The sequence below is a fragment of the Mercenaria mercenaria genome, chromosome 2, assembly GCF_021730395.1.
Source record: "Mercenaria mercenaria strain notata chromosome 2, MADL_Memer_1, whole genome shotgun sequence".
Classification (NCBI taxonomy): Eukaryota; Metazoa; Mollusca; class Bivalvia; order Venerida; family Veneridae; genus Mercenaria; species Mercenaria mercenaria.
Window position 1 is genome coordinate 51,942,144 of NC_069362.1, and position 20,520 is coordinate 51,962,663.

At 37.1% G+C, this 20,520-nt stretch overlaps 1 protein-coding gene across 1 annotated transcript in view; it reads right to left on the bottom strand.

Moving 5' to 3' along the window:
- Nucleotides 1–1,391: 1,391 nt before the first annotated feature.
- LOC123563959 (TGF-beta-activated kinase 1 and MAP3K7-binding protein 1-like) overlaps nucleotides 1,392–20,520 on the bottom strand; it is a 51,506-nt gene continuing 32,377 nt past the window's right edge. The window contains exons 3-7 of the mRNA XM_045357154.2: nucleotides 12,185–12,335; nucleotides 7,371–7,457; nucleotides 6,228–6,366; nucleotides 4,321–4,549; nucleotides 1,392–3,134 (exon numbers count right to left, since the gene is read on the bottom strand). Of these exons, the coding sequence (XP_045213089.2) occupies nucleotides 2,252–3,134; nucleotides 4,321–4,549; nucleotides 6,228–6,366; nucleotides 7,371–7,457; nucleotides 12,185–12,335 (1,489 nt within the window). The 3' untranslated portion in view covers nucleotides 1,392–2,251. The remainder of the gene's footprint in view (nucleotides 3,135–4,320; nucleotides 4,550–6,227; nucleotides 6,367–7,370; nucleotides 7,458–12,184; nucleotides 12,336–20,520) is intronic.

A 20,520-nucleotide genomic window follows, 5' to 3' on the forward strand; every position in this document is an offset into this window, starting at 1 on the left:
TAACTTTTAATGCATTTTGCAGGGGAAGCTTGATTTCTTTTTTTAATTTTGTGTTATTTTTAAAATACTTTAAATGAACAGACTTAACCAAAGGCAGGAAATTATTTAAAAACATTTACAGGTATATCAAATTCCTTTTTTGTCCAGCATATTGTGGCACCGAAATCTCTCCATTACTTCCTAAAAGCTCTCTACTTCTCCCTAATCTTAGCTGCAGAAGAAGTGAATTCTCCCTTAAATCTAAGCTTAGCTTAAGCCCTGGTTTTTAAATCAATCACAATCTTTTCAGCAATCATGGTAGAGGGACACACAAGGACCATGTGTGTAAAATTATTTTAAAATTGGGCCAACAGTTTCAAACAAGAAGATTTTCAAAATTTCCACTATATACATATAGGGAAAGTGACCATGCCCCCTAGTGGCCGTGTTTTTAAATGAATCACAGTAATTTCAACAATTGTGGTAGAGGGTCACACAAGAACCATTTGTGTAAAATTATTTTAAAATCAGGCCAGCAGTTTCAAACAAGAAGATTTTTTAAGTTTCTACTATATACATATAGGGAAAAATGACCACACCCTCTGGTGACCATGTTTTTTGACCAATCAAAATAATTTGAATAATCTTGATAGATGGTCACACAAGGACCGTTTGTGTGAAATTATTTCAAAATGGGACCATCGGTTTAGGAGGAGATGTCGTCTGAAGAATTTTCTATTTTTTACCTATGGCAGCCCCTACATGCAACCAAGCTGAACATCTTGAGAACCACAGAGGAATATCCATGCAAAGTTTCATAAAAATCCATAAAGTTGTTTTGGAGGAGATGTCATTTAAAAATATTGTTGTTGATGACTGATCACAGCATGATCACAATAGCTCACCATAAGCACTTCATGCTCAGGTGAGCTTAAAATGGAAACATGAAAAATGTGACCTCTAGAGTGGTCACAAGCAAAGTTTACGGACGGATGGACGATGGACGCTGCACGATCACAAAGCTCACCTTGTCACATGTGAGCTAAAAATACAATGTCCTTGTTCTAATTATTGCCTCTGGAGGCCCCTAAAATCACTCAAACTGAAATATTTGAACAAATTTGAGGGAGAACCTTGCCAGGATGTTACAGACCAAGTTTGGTGTAATTCTGACCAGTAGTTTCAGAGGAGATGTTTTAGTAAAAAGTTGACGCTGATAGAAGATAGACGATGGAAAACAATGGACACAGGGTGATCACAAAAACTTAACTCAGCAGGTGAGCTAAAAGCAAGTGTTTCCATTTGAATACTGCACTGTTTTGCAACTTTTGATTAAATTTGCACACAGACAACTAAAATTTTAAATCTGAATTTGCATTCACTTACAAACACAAATGAATTAAACGTCAAACAAAATTTAAAGATTATTTTATTTTATGTAATACAAAATAACTTGTTATACAGACAGTAAGCAGATAATTTGTGTTTATAACCGAGTATAATGCTGCAAAATCATTTATAACTGATTGCATGAAATTTCCAGGTTGTAACATAACAAATGGCTGTTTCATAAGCACAAGTACATACTCCTAGATTTTTATCTAGTATAAATACATAAACAAGAGGACCATGATGGCTCTATATCACTCACAATAATTCCATAGCTCAAGCAGGTTAACATTTCTGCCAAATTACTTCGCAAATTGGCTTGCAGATTCAGCAAAGAAAATTTTCAAAGAATTCCATAGAGTCATAAAGGGAAAAAACAGAGAACCCTGGCAGCCATGTTTTGACTTTGAAAAATGAAGATGGCATTTTACACGTTTAGTAGAATTTAAAGGTTTCTACCATATGACAATGCTCACTGGGTGCAATCTTTTGTGATGGATCGCAATTATTTAAACAATCTTGGTAAAGAGACACCAAAGGAACATTTGTGTAAAACTGTTCAAAAACTGAGCTGGCAGTTTTTGACTCTATGGTCAGGTGAGCTAATAACTGACTAGCAGATATAATGCTATGTATTACAGTACCACACCAGTTGTACAGTCAAGGATCTCAAATATCTAGATTTCAGCGAGTACTACATATAGTGTCTGATGATAACATTGCAACAAAGTAAAACATTCTACAGCCTTGAGAATGAGCTTACTTTCAAACTCATTATCTTGAGTGAAAAAGCTCAAACTTATATGTATGTCTGTTGTTAAAACATGATTTGTATGTCACTCGATAAACGAAAAAACTTAGGTTTCAATGGAGACTTTTGCGTTCAAGTATCAGCAGTAGAGGTTCCAGGCAATGGTTGTGAAGAGACAGGACTGGTAGCAGACGCTGTTGGTTCCTCCACAATTGTTTCATAACCTGACTTTGGTTTTGTCTCATTATTCAAAGTCTCTCTTTGAGAATCAGTCATAGCTTCAATAGCACGATAAAAATCTGAGAAATCAACATAGGCTTCAACACGACCATTTTCATCAAGAATAAGTTTTTCACGTTTATAAAAACGACTAGGAAACCTTGTTTCTTCACTACTCTGTGTAGAATTTGTGGTGCTGTATGTTTCAGTGCTGGCCTGGGAGTCACGGGTTTGTTCACGATTCGTATCAAGTAGACTATTTGTTCCCGGACTCCTGGATGGGCTCTGATCTGAAGCAACTGGGGTTGTAGCCTCATCTTGAGTACTTTCATTACCAAATGTTAATGGAGTTGAGTCTGGTATTGAGATAGATGGTGGGACAGGAGGACGTGGTGATGGATAATAAGGCACAGAAACTGGCAAAAACCGGCTCCCACCAGTTGGCGTACCAATTGCATTTGGTAATATGTAATTAAAGTTTCTGACCAATAAAGTTATGTCCCCTCTCTTGTGACAACGTGCCTTCACTTCAAGCGTTCCCATCATAAAACTGTCATGGTGAATTCTGACCACTTTATCAACACATGCCTGTGCCACACCATTTAGTGTGGACTGAACATTAAACTCACTAGCCACCATCTGTGCGACTTCAGTATTCACCCGCGCTGTTTCTGTAGCATCTTGTAGAGCATGATATAACCCATCCGACATGATCAACAGGAAACTACTAGAGCTGTCTATAGGGTAACCATCAGACACATGAGGCTCTGCAATCACTGGCTCTCGTACTGCTTGACTGTACAGGAAATAGAAAAAAAAATTTAGCTAGTTTACTGAGACAGATTTTTAAAACAATTTTTTGCAAAGCATGATACTGTTTGCTTAACATTTCACACTTATCTCAGTAGGATTCATGCTCTCTGTCTTTGCTTTCAGTTAGGCAGAACCAAGGGAGCAAAAGCTACTTGAAACTAGATGCTTTTGTAGAAAAGCGCATGTCTCCCCCAATGCATAGTCATATAGGCAGGAAGTCAATAGGGGACAGGAGCAAAAGTCAAAGCGACACTGATGATTGGCTGCAACAGGAATCATCTACTTGGCATGTCCAATCATTCCACAAAGTTTCAACATTCTGGGCTAAGTGGTTCTCAAGTTATGACTTGTTAACTGTTTTCCATGTTCAGGCCCCTATGTCCTTGACCTTTGATTGAGTGACCCCAAAATCAGTAGAGGTCATCTACTTTGCATGTCCAATCATTCCACAAAGTTTCAACATTCTGGGCTAAGTGGTTCTCAAGTTATGACTTGTTAACTGTTTTCCATGTTCAGGCCCCTATGTCCTTGACCTTTGATTGAGTGACCCCAAAATCAGTAGAGGTCATCTACTCTGCATGTCCAATCATCCTATGAAGTTTCAACAGTCTGGGTCAAGTGGTTCTCAAGTTATTGATCAGAAATGGTTTTCCACGTTCAGGCCCCTATGACCTTGACCTTTGATAGAGTGACCCAAAAAAACAATAGGGGTCGTCCACTCCATAAGCCCTGCAACCCTATGAAGTTTGAAGGTTCTAATCAAATGGTTCTCCAGTTATTGATCGGAAATGAAGTATGACGTACGGACGGACGAACAGGGAAAAAACAATATGTCTCCCCCAGAGGTCGGTCATTACTGGTCATTTCCGAAGTGAAATGCATGTTATTGAAAAAAAAATCTTGTTTATTGTAAAAACATAATAATTTAATTAACTCATTATACTTAATATGTATTGAAAAATTATTGATAACATCTCAGTTGTTATTCAGTTCTAAAAGAATTTCTGTTATTATACAGCAAAAGTTTAACAAGGAATCTAGTCGCGGATGCCAGTACAAGAGTGAGTAGTGTAGTTCTCTCTATACTTTGTATAGTCAGGCATATTAAAAATCACAAATTACAATTCATATTTTCCATATAACCTGAACAAACATTAAACTACATTTACCTTAGTATTTCAATATCTTTATAACCGCCTTTTGTATGGAAGTCCCCTATACACCGTGTGCAGTCCGAGGTTCCAATTTTTCTCATCTGGTATAATTTATCAACATCAAGCCCCAGAGTGGCCAAACGAGCTTGCTCCTGCTCTGATTCTATGGTATGTTCCACGGTAAGTTGTCTCACACTCATAATCCCACCAGCATCTGTTTGTACCAACAAGGCTCTGGTATCACCTGCAAAATGTATAATGTATTGTAAAAAACTTGCACATGGTGCCCCCTGATATTACAACACATAAAGGTAAAGAGATGACTGGAATCTGACAGTTTACAAGTGACTTCATTGTTCTCTTCATAAACTTTTTATTGGTGGAAAGGACAGATATCATAAACAGAAAAGTAAACTCCTGGATTCAAGTTACACTATAATAAGTACCAATTAAAAAGACATCTTCATTTTAAGTAAAAATATCAATTCCATGATCTACAAAGGTACTGGACCATGTCAATATCAAGCAACAGTCCAGAAACAGTTTACAAACAGCTGCCATAAATTCTTCAATTTTTAAATGATTATTATCATTATGTCTTGTTGACTTAGAATTAACTTCTTATTGAGTATTCTTTATCCATTTAGAGTCTTTTTCAACAATTTTACAGTACTATATAAAGTGTATATGCCACTTTCCAACATTTGCTACATACAGTTTATTATTGTATATGCCACTAACCATCAATAGCTACACACAGTTTATCAAAGAATAGCCACTTACCAACATTATCTATGTACAGTTTATCATTGTACATGGTACTTAACAACATTTGTTACATATGTTTATCATTGTATATGCTGCTTACCAAAATTAGCTACATACAGTTTACCACTAAATATGCTGCTTACCAACATTAGCTAAGAACAGTTTATCATTGAATGTGCCACTTATCAATATTCGCTACGTACATTAATACTATATGTACCACTTACCAAAATTGGTTGCATACATCTTATTATTGTATATGCCACTTACCAACATTAGCCACATGTAGTTATCATTGTATATGCCATTTACCAACATTAGCTACATGTAGCTATCATTGTATATGCCATTTACCAACATTAGCTACATGTAGTTATCATTGTATATGCCATTTACCAACATTAGCTACATGTAGTTATCATTGTATTCATTTACCAACATTAGCTAAATACAGTTTATCATTTAACATTGGTTGCGTACAGTTTATCACTGTATATGCCATTTACCTACATTAGGTACTTACAGTTTATCATTTAACATTGGTTGCGTACAGTTTATCACTGTATATGCCATTTACCTACATTAGGTACGTACAGTTTATCACTATAAATATCACTTACCACTATTAGCTACATATTCATTACAGTTCATTACTGTGTACAGTTTATCATTGTATATGCCACTTACTAACATTAGTTTCAAATAGTTTATCATTGTATATACCACGTAACATTGGTTGCGTACAGTTTATCACTGTATATGCCATTTACCAACATTAGGTACATACAGTTTATCACTGCAAATGCCACTTAACATCGGTTGCCCACAGTTTATCACTGTATATGCCACTTACAAACATTGGTTGCATACAGTTTATCTTTGTATATGCCACTTACAAACATTGGTTGCATACAGTTTATCATTGTATATGCCACTTACCAACATTAGCTACATACAGTTTATCTTTGTATATGCCACTTACAAACATTGGTTGCATACAGTTTATCATTGTATATGCCACTTACAAACATTGGCTGCATACAGTTTATCATTGTATATGCCACTTACAAACATTGGCTGCATACAGTTTATCTTTGTATATGCCACTTACAAACATGGGCTGCATACAGTTTAATATTGTATATGCCACTTACCAACATTAGCTACATATAGTTTATCTTTGTATATGAGCACCACTGTCCCAGTTGTACCACCGTAGATTTCCTTGTCAAGAGCATGAAGTTGACTGATGATGTCTGGGTACTGCTGACAGGCTTCATGGTAACTGATACCCTGCATAAAACGCACACAGTATGTTATATAGGAATCTTACATGCTCAGCTTATAATAAGTTATATATCACCAAATCTTTGCAGGAACATCAAGAGTAAGTTCAGCTTATTTATCATAACTTCTTTACAGGAATCTCAAATGCTCCAGTTATATACCATCACATTTTTACAGGAATCTCAATTGCTCCGCTTATAAACCATCACATTTTTACAGGAATCTCAATTGCTCCACTTATATACCATCACATTTTTACAGGAATCTCAAATGATCAGGTGACGTGTCTACTGACGCAAAAAGTTTCTCCAGTTTTATTAGACTGAAACCATTTTCAGTCTCTGAACCCGCCCTTTGACACCATACTGTGACCTTGACCTTTGAGATAGGAACCTGTGGTTTGCATATGACACTCCGTCTCATTGAGTTAAACATTCAGGCCAAATATAAACAAGATTCCTCAATGCATGTCAAAGTTATGGGCCAGACAAGATTTGACATGACCTTTGACTTCCAACTGTGACTTTGACCTTTGAGATAGGAACCTGGGGTTTGCACATGACACTCGGTCTCATTTAGTTAAACATTCACGCCAAATATCAACAAGATTCCTCAATGTATGTCAAATTTATGGGCTGGACAAGATCTGACATGACCTTTGACCTCCAACTGTGACCTTGACCTTTGAGATAGGAATCTGGGATTTGCACATGACACTCCATCTCACTGATGTTAACACCATGCCATATATAAACAAGATTGCTCCATGCATTTCAAAGTTATGATCCGGACAAACAAACCCAGATGGACGGATGCACCCACATACACCAAACAGCCATTTGGACAACTATGTCTTCACTTTCACAAGCGAGCTTGACAAATGTTGTCTGCCAGCTGACCTACTGACAGACCAACCTATTGATCAACCAACATATACCCTCACTTTGTGTTGAGGTGGGGGGATACTTCCATGTTTTATTATGAGCATGAATTTCTATTATCTCACGTACCTCAGGAAGCTGTAACTGTAGTGTTGTTCTGGCAACAAGTTGCTCATCTATTGACTCAAAAAAACTTTTCTCCACCTCTATAAATGCCTGAAAACAATGTAACTTTTATGATGTTTTACTTAAATATATTCTTGCAAGAGCACAATACCCAAAATTCAATATACTGTAATCCAGTGTGCACTTTATATACAGACTGATCTTCCTCATTTCCTAAGGATGTACAATATTTGGCCACAAATTTACCACCCAGTTACTATGCATTCTGAAGCAGGGCTCCGGAAATTTGCCGGTTTGTCGATTTGGACCAATTTTTGACTTTTCAAACCGATTCCTGAAGTGAAAAAAATGAAATCAAGAAGCTGCGTTCAATAAACGCTTGATGCCCCCTGTGGCATCCTTGTCGATACAAAGCAACCTAAGTCCAAAACGTGGTCAAGTTCAAGGTCAAGGTCAAACTGAGGTCAGGTGATGTCTGAAGATGAGAAATGGTCACAGGTTACATCTGCATTAGTATCAAGTCATTCTAGTAAGGGGTACTGATGCTAGACAAAATGCTCCCATTTGGTTAAAGGGCCGACTTGGTTCTCCAGGCAACTTTTATCAGTTATCTGCTTACAGCCATTACGTCCAGCATGAATTGCAAGAGAGCAATTAATTTGGTCAGTTTTCGGAATCAGGTGTGTGTTGTTACATGTTGAAATTTCACACCAAGCATGTATGCTGTATAAATATAAAAAGTTGAACTCTGAATCTCAAAAAAATATTCACAAAAAAAAAAAAAACAAGATAAAAATATACAAATTTAAACTTTTCAGCACTGTTATTATGATATTATGGATTTTGTGTCACACTAAAAAAACATGAAGTAATGCAACTTCTTCTAGCACAAAATAAACTACAAAAGAGAAGGTTTATTACTATTTCCATGTCGTTATCCAGTCACTGGTCCTATTTGATTAGGCTTATTAAATTTTTGAAGTATATTATTATTCATTATACATGCATATTGATATATTCTTTCCATGAAGTAAATCCATATCTTCGCAAATATTTAATATGTAATTTATTGTAAATATATTTATTGTATATACATGTAAATTTATTGTATATTACTCTTTCTCCATCTGTTTATATATATGCGCAGACATTTATAGTAATGTAAATAAATTACTATCAGGCCTTTTCTTCATCATTTTGGGAATGCCATCAAAACCAGTGGAATTGGCATAATGCTCTTGTGGGAATATTTTCAAATTTCAAAATCTATGTCAAAATATTTTTGTGTGTAAAGTATTAATAGATTGCATAATAAAGCATTTCAGAAACTGTTAAACAGTATAACTGTTCCTTTGGTAACCAAAATATACATAAAATTTATCAAAACTATTTTAAAACAGCAAAATAAATAAATAAATAAATAAGAAAAAAAGGTAACACTCATTTGGGAATCTGGAATAAAGACGCAGTTTTTTTTCGTGTTTTTTTTTTTTTTGCTTTGGGATTACCTCCTTTTACCAAGGGTTAGATTTATAGGGGGAAAAGCCCCGACAATTATCACATTCATAATTGTGTTATTTTATTTGTTTGTTTGTTTTGGGTTTAATGCCATTTTTCAACAGTATTTCAATCATGTAACAGCGGGCATTTAACCTAACAAATGTTCTTGGATTCTGTACCCGTAAAACCTGTTCTCTGCAAGTAACTGCCAACTTCTCCACATGAATTATCAGAGGTGGAGGACGAATGATTTCAGACACAATGCCTTTTAACAAATCATCACGGAGAACATACGCCCTGCCCGGGGATCGAACTGTCTACCCCGTGATCCATAGACCAATGCTGTCCTTAGTTGTCTTATATTTATTTAAATAAATTACTATCATCACATTCATCTCAGTCATGCACATAGATAGTAATGTACGGTGTCACCTCAAAAGGGGGACGAAATGACCAATCTGAAATCGCCGAGGGGGACGAAATGACCAAATCGGGGACGAGTTGACTGGGAGACGAGTTGACTAGGGGACGAGTTGACTGTAAATCCATATTTGTCTCATATTTATGTAAATAAATTACTAATATCACATTTTGTTTTGCAAGCTCAAGTTACTTTGAAATACAATAGATCTTAGTATGTGTTTCATAAAAAAACTAATCCCCAATGATGAAAACGATGAAAGATATATTTCAGAAAAACAGAAACTCAAGTACTAAGTAATGGGGGTTTTAGTTCCCAGACCCAGTGATTGTACTACAAATGATTCACAGTGATTGAACTGTAAATTATCGAATTACTGGTATATATATTATTGCAAATGACATTTGATTGAATATTATTTCTGTATCACAAGTGCAATTCCACACTGGAGCATGAACATATTCTGAGAGGAACCCAGATGGTCAGTGAGCAACCATGTCCAGCATTATAGCCTTAGTGTGTACCTGGTAATGGCTGATCATTGAAATGAGATAAACATTATGATATAATGGACATTAATGTCAGGGAAAACCACAAGACTCTGGAAACTAATTTATAGCCAAGTCGGCCCTTTAACAAAGAGATGGCCCATATAAAGCAACCTAAGTCCAAAATGAGGTCAAGGTCAAACTGAGGTCAGGTGATGTCTGAAGATGAGGAATGGTCACAGGTTACATATGCATTAGTATCAAGTCATTGTAATAAGGGGTATTGATGCTAGACGAAACGGTCCCATTTGGTTAACCTCGTACGGACGGACAGATGAACAAATGAACGAACGGACGGGACAATCACTATATGCCTCCCGCATCAGTAGATGCCGGGGGCATAAAAATCGGTCCTGTAAAAATGGAGAAAAAGTATAAATTTCGGTCTGAAATCTTAATACACAATCATTTGCCAAACAGGAAATTGTTGGTCACACCCTCACACAATCAATAAACGTGTCAAAAGGTCCTACTGTCACCTTGGTAATCGGTCCGTAATTAGCACATGACACAACAGTTCTCGCGCGGTACATCCAATGTTTGCAGGGAGCCAACTGCAATGTATTAAACATTTTTGACTGGTTTCCAAATGCTTCTGACTGGATCCAAATGCTTTTGACTGGGACCCACTTCTTTTATTTAGATCATTAGCTGACGGATTGTTTTATTTCAAAAGGTTATGTTTGAAGACGGGTAAAAAGAAACAAATACATCAGAAGAGAACATATAACTTTATAAACGTAGTTGCTTATTGAAGTACAACGCCAGTGAAATGAAATATCCGCGGCCAACCCACGTGACTGTTTGGTACTATACACACGGGAAATTCGATCTCAGCATTAAAAAAATACTGAGGATGTTTGGCAGAGACTATGTGTCGAGTAAATCCATTTGACGCATTGAAGTTGATAAAATTCTGTCAAATAATGAGGAAACATCACAAAGTATCTGCCATGTATACGATACCGAAGTCACGTGCATTGGCTTTTAGACTAGTTAGGTACACGGTGCCAAGAAAACAATGCCTCAGCAATTTTATCCTTGTATCCAAGTATTTTCTCGGAAAAAACATAGAAATTTAAACAAAGTAGCAATCACATATAACACTGAATAATTGTTTTCATTGTATGGTAACTCGTGGTGACCCGTAAATCATTTTTAATGCATGTCATACTTATTTCTTTACTCTATCACGTTTTACAAATATGGTATACGGTGGGTGGGGTAGTGCTGATGTCGTGATTTTTGTTTTGGACCAGTTGAGTTCTCAAAATTTTCGGAGCCCTGTCCTGAAGTTTTGCAAATCTCAATGAATTGCCTGCCCCTTCCAAACCTTTCTTCCACGTAATCAATCTATTCCCACTAATCAATATTGTTTTCACAAATTCACTTGTTTAAACTGTTATTGCAATAATTTTCTTCAACTGGCAAGGCTTGCAGTACAGCAGTAAGAAATGTGAGGTAATAACATAAAAGTCAAAAGGTTTCTTTAAATGTGTAGCAAATAACAGAGCCAGTAGCTGGCTTTCCCAAGCTTGAATTCCCCTAGATAACCCAAAATGTCTCCTGAATCCAAAAATCATTCATAAACAAGAGCTTGTAGAACAAGAAATACCCCCCTTGATGCATTCAGTAATTGCAGAAGGAACAGAAATTATTTGGTCACTGTACACAAAAGTTGTACTGTTCTGGGTCAATGTGACCTTGACCTTTAACCTAAAAATCAATAGGGATCATCTGTTGCTCATGACAAACCTCCCTATCAAGTTTCTTGATCCTAGGCAAAAGCGTTTTCAAGTTATCATCCGGAAACTGTTTAATTGTTCTGGGTCACTGTGACCTTGACCTCTGACCTACTGACCTCAAATCAATAGGGGTCATCTGCTGATCATAACCAACCTCCCTATCAAGTTTTGTGATCCTAAGCAAAAGCGTTCTCAAGTTATCATCCAGAATTGGTTTAACTGTTCTGGGTCACTGTGACCTTGACCTTAAACCTACTGACCTCAAAATCTATAGGGGTCATCTGCTGGTCATGACCAATCTCCCTTTTTAATTTCATCGTCCTATGCCCAAGCGTTCTTGAGTTACCATCCGGAAACCGTTTACCTGTTCCAGGTCACTGTGACCTTGACCTTGACCTTTGACCTACTAATCTCAATATCAATAGGGGTCATCTGCTGGTCATGATCAACCTTCCTATCAACTTTCATGATCCTAGGCCCAAGCGTTCTTGAGTTTATCATCCGGAAACGGATTGGTCTACGGACCGACATATGACATCTGCAAAACAATATATCCCTCCTTCTTTGAAGGAGGGCATAAAAACCAGCTGATAAGAATATTACCTGATACAGCACTTCCTTAACTTCCTCATCTGTGGTCTTGCCTGACAGCTGGCCCAGTAACAGTTCTGCTGGCATCCTCTGTGCAGCAAAGTTAGAGGCTCGAGACCCATCATGTCCATCAAATACACCATACAAACATACACCATCCTGACTGGAATATCATAAAATACTCCTTCTTTAAAGCTGTTTCAACGAAAATGAGTTTGGATAATTTCTGATTACTCAGACAAAGAAAATAATTATACAAAGAAATGACATGTCTTATTGGTAACTGACATTAATACTCAAGTTGCCAGAGAATTATTTTCTTAGAAACAACTGCATGTTGAAGCTCCAAATGTACAGAGAGTCATTTTCTTAGAAAGGACTGCATGTTGATGTTCCTATTGTGTGGAAAGTCATTTCTTAGGAAGAACTGCACGCTGATGTTCCAGTTGTACTGAAAGTCATTTCTTAGGAGGAGCATAGAAAAGTCATTTCTTAGAAAGGACTACACACTGATGTTCCAGTTGTGTGGACAGTCATCTTTTAAGAAGGACTGCAAGTATGCTCCAGTTGTACAGAGTCATTTCTTAGGAAGGACTGTAGGAAAGTCATTTCTTAGAAAGGACTGCACGTTGATGTTCCAGTTATACAAAGAGTCATTTTCTTACAAAGAACTGCATGTTGATGTTCCAGTTGTACGGAGAGTCATTTCTTAGGAAGAACTGCACGTTGATGTTCCAGTTGAACAAAGTGCCATTTCTTAGGAAGGAATGCATGTTGATGTTCCAGTTGAACAAAGAGCCATTTCTTAGGAAGGTCTGCACGTTGATGTTCCAGTTGAACAAAGAGCCATTTCTTAGGAAGGAATGCAGGTTGATGTTCCAGTTGAACAGAGAGCCATTTCTTAGGAAGGACAGCACGTTGATGTTCCAGTTGAACAGAGAGTAATTTCTTAGGATGAACTGCACGTTGATGTTCCAGTTGAACAGAGAGTAATTTCTTAGGAAGTACTGCACGTTGATGTTCCAGTTGAACAAAGAGCCATTTCTTAGGAAGTACTGCACGTTGATGTTCCAGTTGAACAAAGAGCCATTTCTTAGGAAGGAATGCACGTTGATGTTCCAGTTGAACAAAGAGCCATTTCTTAGGAAGGAATGCACGTTGATGTTCCAGTTGAACAAAGAGCCATTTCTTAGGAGGGAATGCACGTTGATGTTCCAGTTGAACAAAGAGCCATATCTTAGGAAGGAGAGCACGTTGATGTTCCAGTTGAACAAAGAGTCATTTCTTAGGAAGGACTGCACGTTGATGTTCCAGTTGAACAAAGAGCCATATCTTAGGAAGGAATGCACGTTGATGTTCCAGTTGAACAAAGAGCCATATCTTAGGGAGGACTGCACGTTGATGTTCCAGTTGAACAAAGAGCCATATCTTAGGGAGGACAGCACGCTGATGTTCCAGTTGAACAAAGAGCCATATCTTAGGAAGGACAGCACGCTGATGTTCCAGTTGTACGGAGAGTCATTTCTTAGGAAGGACAGCACGTTGATGTTCCAGTTGAACAAAGAGCCATATCTTAGGAAGGACAGCACGTTGATGTTCCAGTTGTACGGAGAGTCATTTCTTAGGAAGGACAGCACGTTGATGTTCCAGTTGAACAAAGAGCCATTTCTTAGGAAGGTATGCACGTTGATGTTCCAGTTGTACGGAGAGCCATATCTTAGGAAGGAATGCACGTTGATGTTCCAGTTGAACAAAGAGCCATTTCTTAGGAAGGAATGCATGCTGATGTTCCAGTTGAACAAAGAGCCATTTCTTAGGAAGGAATGCACGTTGATGTTCCAGTTGAACAAAGAGCCATTTCTTAGGAAGAACTGCACGTTGATGTTCCAGTTGAACAAAGAGTCATTTCTTAGGAAGAACTGCACGTTGATGTTCCAGTTGAACAAAGAGCCATTTCTTAGGAAGGACTGCACGTTGATGTTCCAGTTGAACAAAGAGCCATTTCTTAGGAAGGACTGCATGTTGATGTTCCAGTTAAACAAAGAGCCATTTCTTAGGGAGGACTGCACGTTGATGTTCCAGTTGAACAAAGAGTCATATCTTAGGAAGGAGTGCAGGTTGATGTTCCAGTTGAACAAAGAGCCATATCTTAGGAAGGACAGCACGTTGATGTTCCAGTTGTATGGAGAGTCATTTCTTAGGAAGGAATGCACATTGATGTTCCAGTTGAACAAAGAGCCATTTCTTAGGAAGGACTGCACGTTGATGTTCCAGTTGAACAAAGAGCCATTTCTTAGGAAGGAATGCACGTTGATGTTCCAGTTGTAAGGAGAGCCATATCTTAGGAAGGAATGCACGTTGATGTTCCAGTTGAACAAAGAGCCATTTCTTAGGAAGGAATGCACATTGATGTTCCAGTTGAACAAAGAGCCATTTCTTAGGAAGGAATGCATGCTGATGTTCCAGTTGAACAAAGAGCCATTTCTTAGGAAGGAATGCACCTTGATGTTCCAGTTGAACAAAGAGCCATATCTTAGGAAGGACTGCACGTTGATGTTCCAGTTGAACAAAGAGTCATTTCTTAGGAAGGACTGAACGTTGATGTTCCAGTTGAACAAAGAGCCATTTCTTAGGAAGGACTGCATGTTGATGTTCCAGTTGAACAAAGAGCCATTTCTTAGGAAGGAATGCATGCTGATGTTCCAGTTGAACAAAGAGTCATATTTTAGGAAGGAGTGCACGTTGATGTTCTAGTTGAACAAAGAGCAATATCTTAGGAAGGAATGCACGTTGATGTTCCAGTTGTATGGAGAGTCATTTCTTAGGAAGGAATGCACGTTGATGTTCCAGTTGAACAAAGAGCCATTTCTTAGGAAGGACTGCACGTTGATGTTCCAGTTGAACAAAGAGCCATATCTTAGGAAGGACAGCACGTTGATGTTCCAGTTGTATGGAGAGTCATTTCTTAGGAAGGACAGCACGTTGATGTTCCAGTTGAACAAAGAGCCATATCTTAGGGAGGTCAGCACGTTGATGTTCCAGTTGAACAAAGAGCCATATCTTAGGGAGGACATCACGTTGATGTTCCAGTTGAACAAAGAGCCATATCTTAGGAAGGCATGCACGTTGATGTTCCAGTTGAACAAAGAGCCATATCTTAGGGAGGACTGCACGTTGATGTTCCAGTTGAACAAAGAGCCATATCTTAGGGAGGACTGCACGTTGATGTTCCAGTTGAACAAAGAGCCATATCTTAGGGAGGACAGCACGTTGATGTTCCAGTTGAACAAAGAGCCATATCTTAGGGAGGACTGCACGTTGATGTTCCAGTTGAACAAAGAGCCATATCTTAGGGAGGACAGCACATTGATGTTCCAGTTGAACAAAGAGCCATATCTTAGGGAGGACTGCACGTTGATGTTCCAGTTGAACAAAGAGCCATATCTTAGGGAGGACAGCACGTTGATGTTCCAGTTGAACAAAGAGCCATATTGTTACCCCTAGGTATTGTCAGTATTTCCTAGTCTCACTGTTATTAAATGTATTGATACTGAAATATGTATTAATCTGTATAAATGTTTGCAAGTTGAAATTCCCGCTTTGTTATGAACATGGGTGGCGTATGTACATGTAAATATATATGTTTTAGGAGTTTAAATCATTACTGTTAAATAGTCATGCGGGATAGTCTGTATCCTTTTAAAGCTGAATGATAAATCTCAATGTTTACCTACCTAATATCCTATAAATCCATTTATTTAAGCCGTAAACTTTTATTTCACATGTTAGATGTTTAAGACATGTATAGTGTGTACTGGTTAATGTAGTTGGTGCTCTGTAAATTACGTCACTAAGTAGGTCGTCTGTAGTAAACATTGGGATGTTTTGTTTACATTTACCACTGATCCAAAAACATGTGAAGATTTATTAAGTTACAAGACCCTGATCTTTATGATATTTTAGGTACTGATTAATAATGTATTTGTGCATTGATTTGGGGTAAAATCTTATTATGTTTCATTCAAGATTTCTTTAAAAGTGTGATTTATTTACCGGCAGAATCCAGCGGAATTCTGCCGGAGATTCTGCAGTCCTGCGGGATTCTGAGCTTTTCTGCGATATTTACGCCGCTCGCTGGATTCTGCCAGGGAGGGGGCGAAGGGTATATAAGCACAGATTTCAGCAGAAGTTGGCAGAACAGTCAGGAAAACTGAAACTTATATTTAGTTATTTGATTTAACTAATAAATATTTTGGCTTACATTTGGCTATTTTTAGAACTGAAAAGAATAGTTCAATCAATATTAAAGGATTTTACCTCAAATAGCATTTATGGTAATTAACTGATATTTATTATAGTATTACTGATATACAGTTGTAGACTACTGAAATTTGGATTTGAATGATTCAGTTGATATATTTGAGGAGAATTAAATCTTTTACATATCTTATAGATGATTAAATCATTGCAAGAGTAAAATATGATTGAAATGGAAACTTGTGTTGTTTTGATGTCAGTTTTATAAGAATTTCAAATAATGAAACCTCCATATTACGCTACCGAAACAAACAAATTTTTAATACTCCCAAGGTCGCCACAACTTTCTGGTGGCAGCGGTAAAAAAATTTTTACTGACATTATTTAGAGATATTTTTACATTGTGTTAGTTATATCTGTGTACAATGTTGAACTGACAGTTCTCAAATTTTTTTTATATATATTTACACAATATACTGATAAAGTATGGATAGAGAAATGATTATTACGAGACACAGAGCTCGTGAAGGGATAGAGGGTGATAGTTCCCATAGTTTACATGAGAGTGAAAGACAAACTGATGAAAGTGAAAGACAAAATGTTCATATAAATTCAAACAAATTAGATATGTTAGAAGAAAATTACAGTGATGCTAGAGAATCACACAGAGATTTTACACACCACAGTAGGGGTGATGTAGTAAATAAACACAATTATGAACAAGAACAAATGAACAATAAAAACATTAATCAAAGTATTAGTAATATTGAGGCTAAAGTTAGCCAGTTTAGAAAACTCATTATGAATGTAACAGAAGAGTTAAAAGTACACTGAGAAGTATAGGCACTCAGAACCATATATCAAGACAGAAAAATAAATCAAAGTCCCACATCAGAAACAGGCATAGATATAGATCAGAAAGTGACAGAAATAGGTCACAAAGTGAAACTGATACAGACACAGAGTCTGAGAATGTATTATCAAGGTCATCAGTTCATTTAAACAGAAAACATAGAAAAAGTCCCAAGTTACACCCATTTACAGGGAAAGAATTGTGGAATGTATGGTTCAATAGGTTTGAGGATGTAGCTAGTAGACAAAATTGGAATACTGAGGAAAGATTAGATGAAATATTACCTAGGTTACAGGGTCCAGCAGGTGATTTCGTCTATGGCCAACTTTCTCATGATACAAGAACAAATTATAGAGCACTTTGCAAAGAACTATCAAACAGATTTAGGGTAGTAGAAACATCAAAAACATTCTGGGTACAATTTAGTCATAGAAATCAGAAAAACGGTGAAACCGTTGAAGAGTATGCCGCAGAATTAAAGAAATTGTATGACAAAGCGCACTCTAAAAGAGATAAACAAACTAGACAAGAGGACCTGTTGCGTAGATACTTAGATGGACTACTAGATGATAAAGCAAGGTTTCATGTAGAATTTATCAAAGAGCCCAAAGATATAGATGAGGCAGTTTATTTTACGGTTTGTTTTCAAGAGACTAAACATAAATCTATGATTTCTGAGCGAGCTAGAAGTGTGTATGAAAATGATGATAGTGAGAACGAGAATGAGGTAGCAAGAATGATTCCTGGAAAAAACAAAACTAAGATTATAACAAAAGAAAGTAGTCCCTCTCAAGACAAAGAATTAAATGACTTAAAAAAGTTACGCGAAATTGTGAGGGAAGAATTAAAGGCATTAACTGAAACAAACCAGGTAAATCAGTACAAAAATAAAAGAAATGATCAAAATATGTACCAGTCAAAATATCATTATAAAAATGGACAAACAAAGAGGTACTGTTTTTTCTGTAAAGATCCATCACACATAAAAAGAGACTGCCCAAAATTTAAAGCAGCAACTGCTCAAAGCCAGAACCAATATCAACAATGGGAACAGAGCAGTAGTAGTTCACAAAATAATGGTACAAATGTAGGTCAAGGTCAAGATATAACACGGTCTCAAGGCCAAGGTCAAATGAACACATACTACACAGGCAATGAAAATGTAAATCAAAATTTAAACTGTTAAGGACTGATCTGGATGGCCGGGATACAGTCCAACTGATAAAAATAGGCCAATTTGACAAAACTTTTGAGAACCCAGTCAGACGTGGTTATCAATCAGATAGCATATATATTTCTGGCAAAATACAAAATGTTACAGTAAACTTTGTAGTAGATACTGGAGCTGAACAAACAGTTGTTTCAGAAAGTGTTTTCAATAAAAAAAAAAGTTCAGAAAGACCACCATTGGTCAAAAAAGGTAGATTGTTACATGCAGGGGTGAGCCACTGAATTATTTAGGTAAATGTGAACTTGACCTTCACATTGATAACTGAAAGGTCAAAAAAGAGGTCATGATAGCTGATATCAAAGATGATGTACTCTTAGGTATGGATATACTTAAAGGGTCAAATGGTCAACCGGCTGATATTATTTTAAGCCAGAACAAAATAGTGCTTGATGGTATTAACATTAAATGTCTACATTATTCAGACACAACTGAGAAAAGTTACCTCGGCAGATCATTATGTTATGAAAGGGCATACTGAGCAGGTTACAGATGCATTTGTTGAGAGATATGAAATGGATGATAATAGAATACAGGCAGACATGATTATAGAGCCGCAAAGGCATTTCAAGAAAATCACTCAGTTTTAATGGCATCTAGTGTTGTCAACATTATAATGCACCCACTGTCAAAGTAAGGTTGATAAACCCCTTCCCAACTGATGTTTCAATAAAACAAGACACAGTGCTTGGAGTTAGCAGAATTCATTACTTCAGAGCCAGTTGTTTTAGTTGAACATGAAAATGGAAATCCAGATGACTTTTCTTTCAGTCAGACGGTTACAATTTGACAAGCAAATAGAAAAAACAGGGTTAAGAAAAGTTGGCACCGATAGCAAAAATATGCCATCACAAAATTACAATACAACTGAAGCTCTTAGCATACCAAACCATTTGAAAGATATGTTTAATGAGTCAATACAGAATAAAACACAAAAGCAAAAAGAGGTAATTGCAAGTACTTTAATTGAATATCAAGATGTATTCTCCAAAGACGATAGTGATTTAGGTCTTACAAATCTTGCCGAACATGCTATAGACACTGGCAATGCACGGCCCATTAAACAACCATTTAGAAGAGTACCTCTGGCTTTTGAAAGGGATGAGAAGGAAGCGATAGACAAATTACTTAAACAAGGTGTTATAAGACCCTCAAATAGTCCCTGGGCATCACCACTATTTCTTACAAAGAAAAAAGATGGCTCGACCAGGCCCTGTATCGATTATAGGTTATTAAACAAGGTGACAAAAGTTGATTTGTTTGTTTGTTTGATTTGGGTTTAACGCCGTTTTTCAACAGTATTTCAGTCATGTAACGGCGGGCAGTTAACCTAACCAGTGTTCCTGGATTCTGTACCAGTACAAACCTGTTCTCCGCAAGTAACTGCCAACTTCTCCACATGAATCAGAGGTGGAGGACTAATGATATCAGACACAATGTCGTTTATCAAATAGTCACGGAGAACATACGCCCCGCCCGAGGATCGAACTCGCGATCCTGAGATCCGTAGACCAACGCTCTTACCTATTGAGCTAAGCGGGCGGGCGACAAAAGTTGATGCTTTCCCTTTACCGAAAGTTGACGAATGTATCGACTCCATTAGCGGCGCAAAATTATTTTCCACACTTGACTTAACATCAGGTTATTTCCGAATTCCACTGAAAAAGGGTGATATATACAAATCTGCATTTACTTCAAAGCATGGACTGTATGAATTCACATCATTACCATTTGGTATGGTCAATAGTGGAGCAACATTTGAAAGAGTTATGGAACTTGCTCTTAAAGGTCTGCAATGGCAAATTTGCATAATATACATTGATGACTGCATTGTATATGGTAAAACCTTTGACGAACATATGGTAAGGCTACGTGAAGTATTAGACAGGTTTAGACAGGCAAACTTGAAACTGAAACCCTAAAAAATGCGAACTAGTAAAAACTGAGGTTACTTTTCTAGGGCATAGAGTTACTCAAAATGGGATCAAACCTGACCCATCCAATATAGCC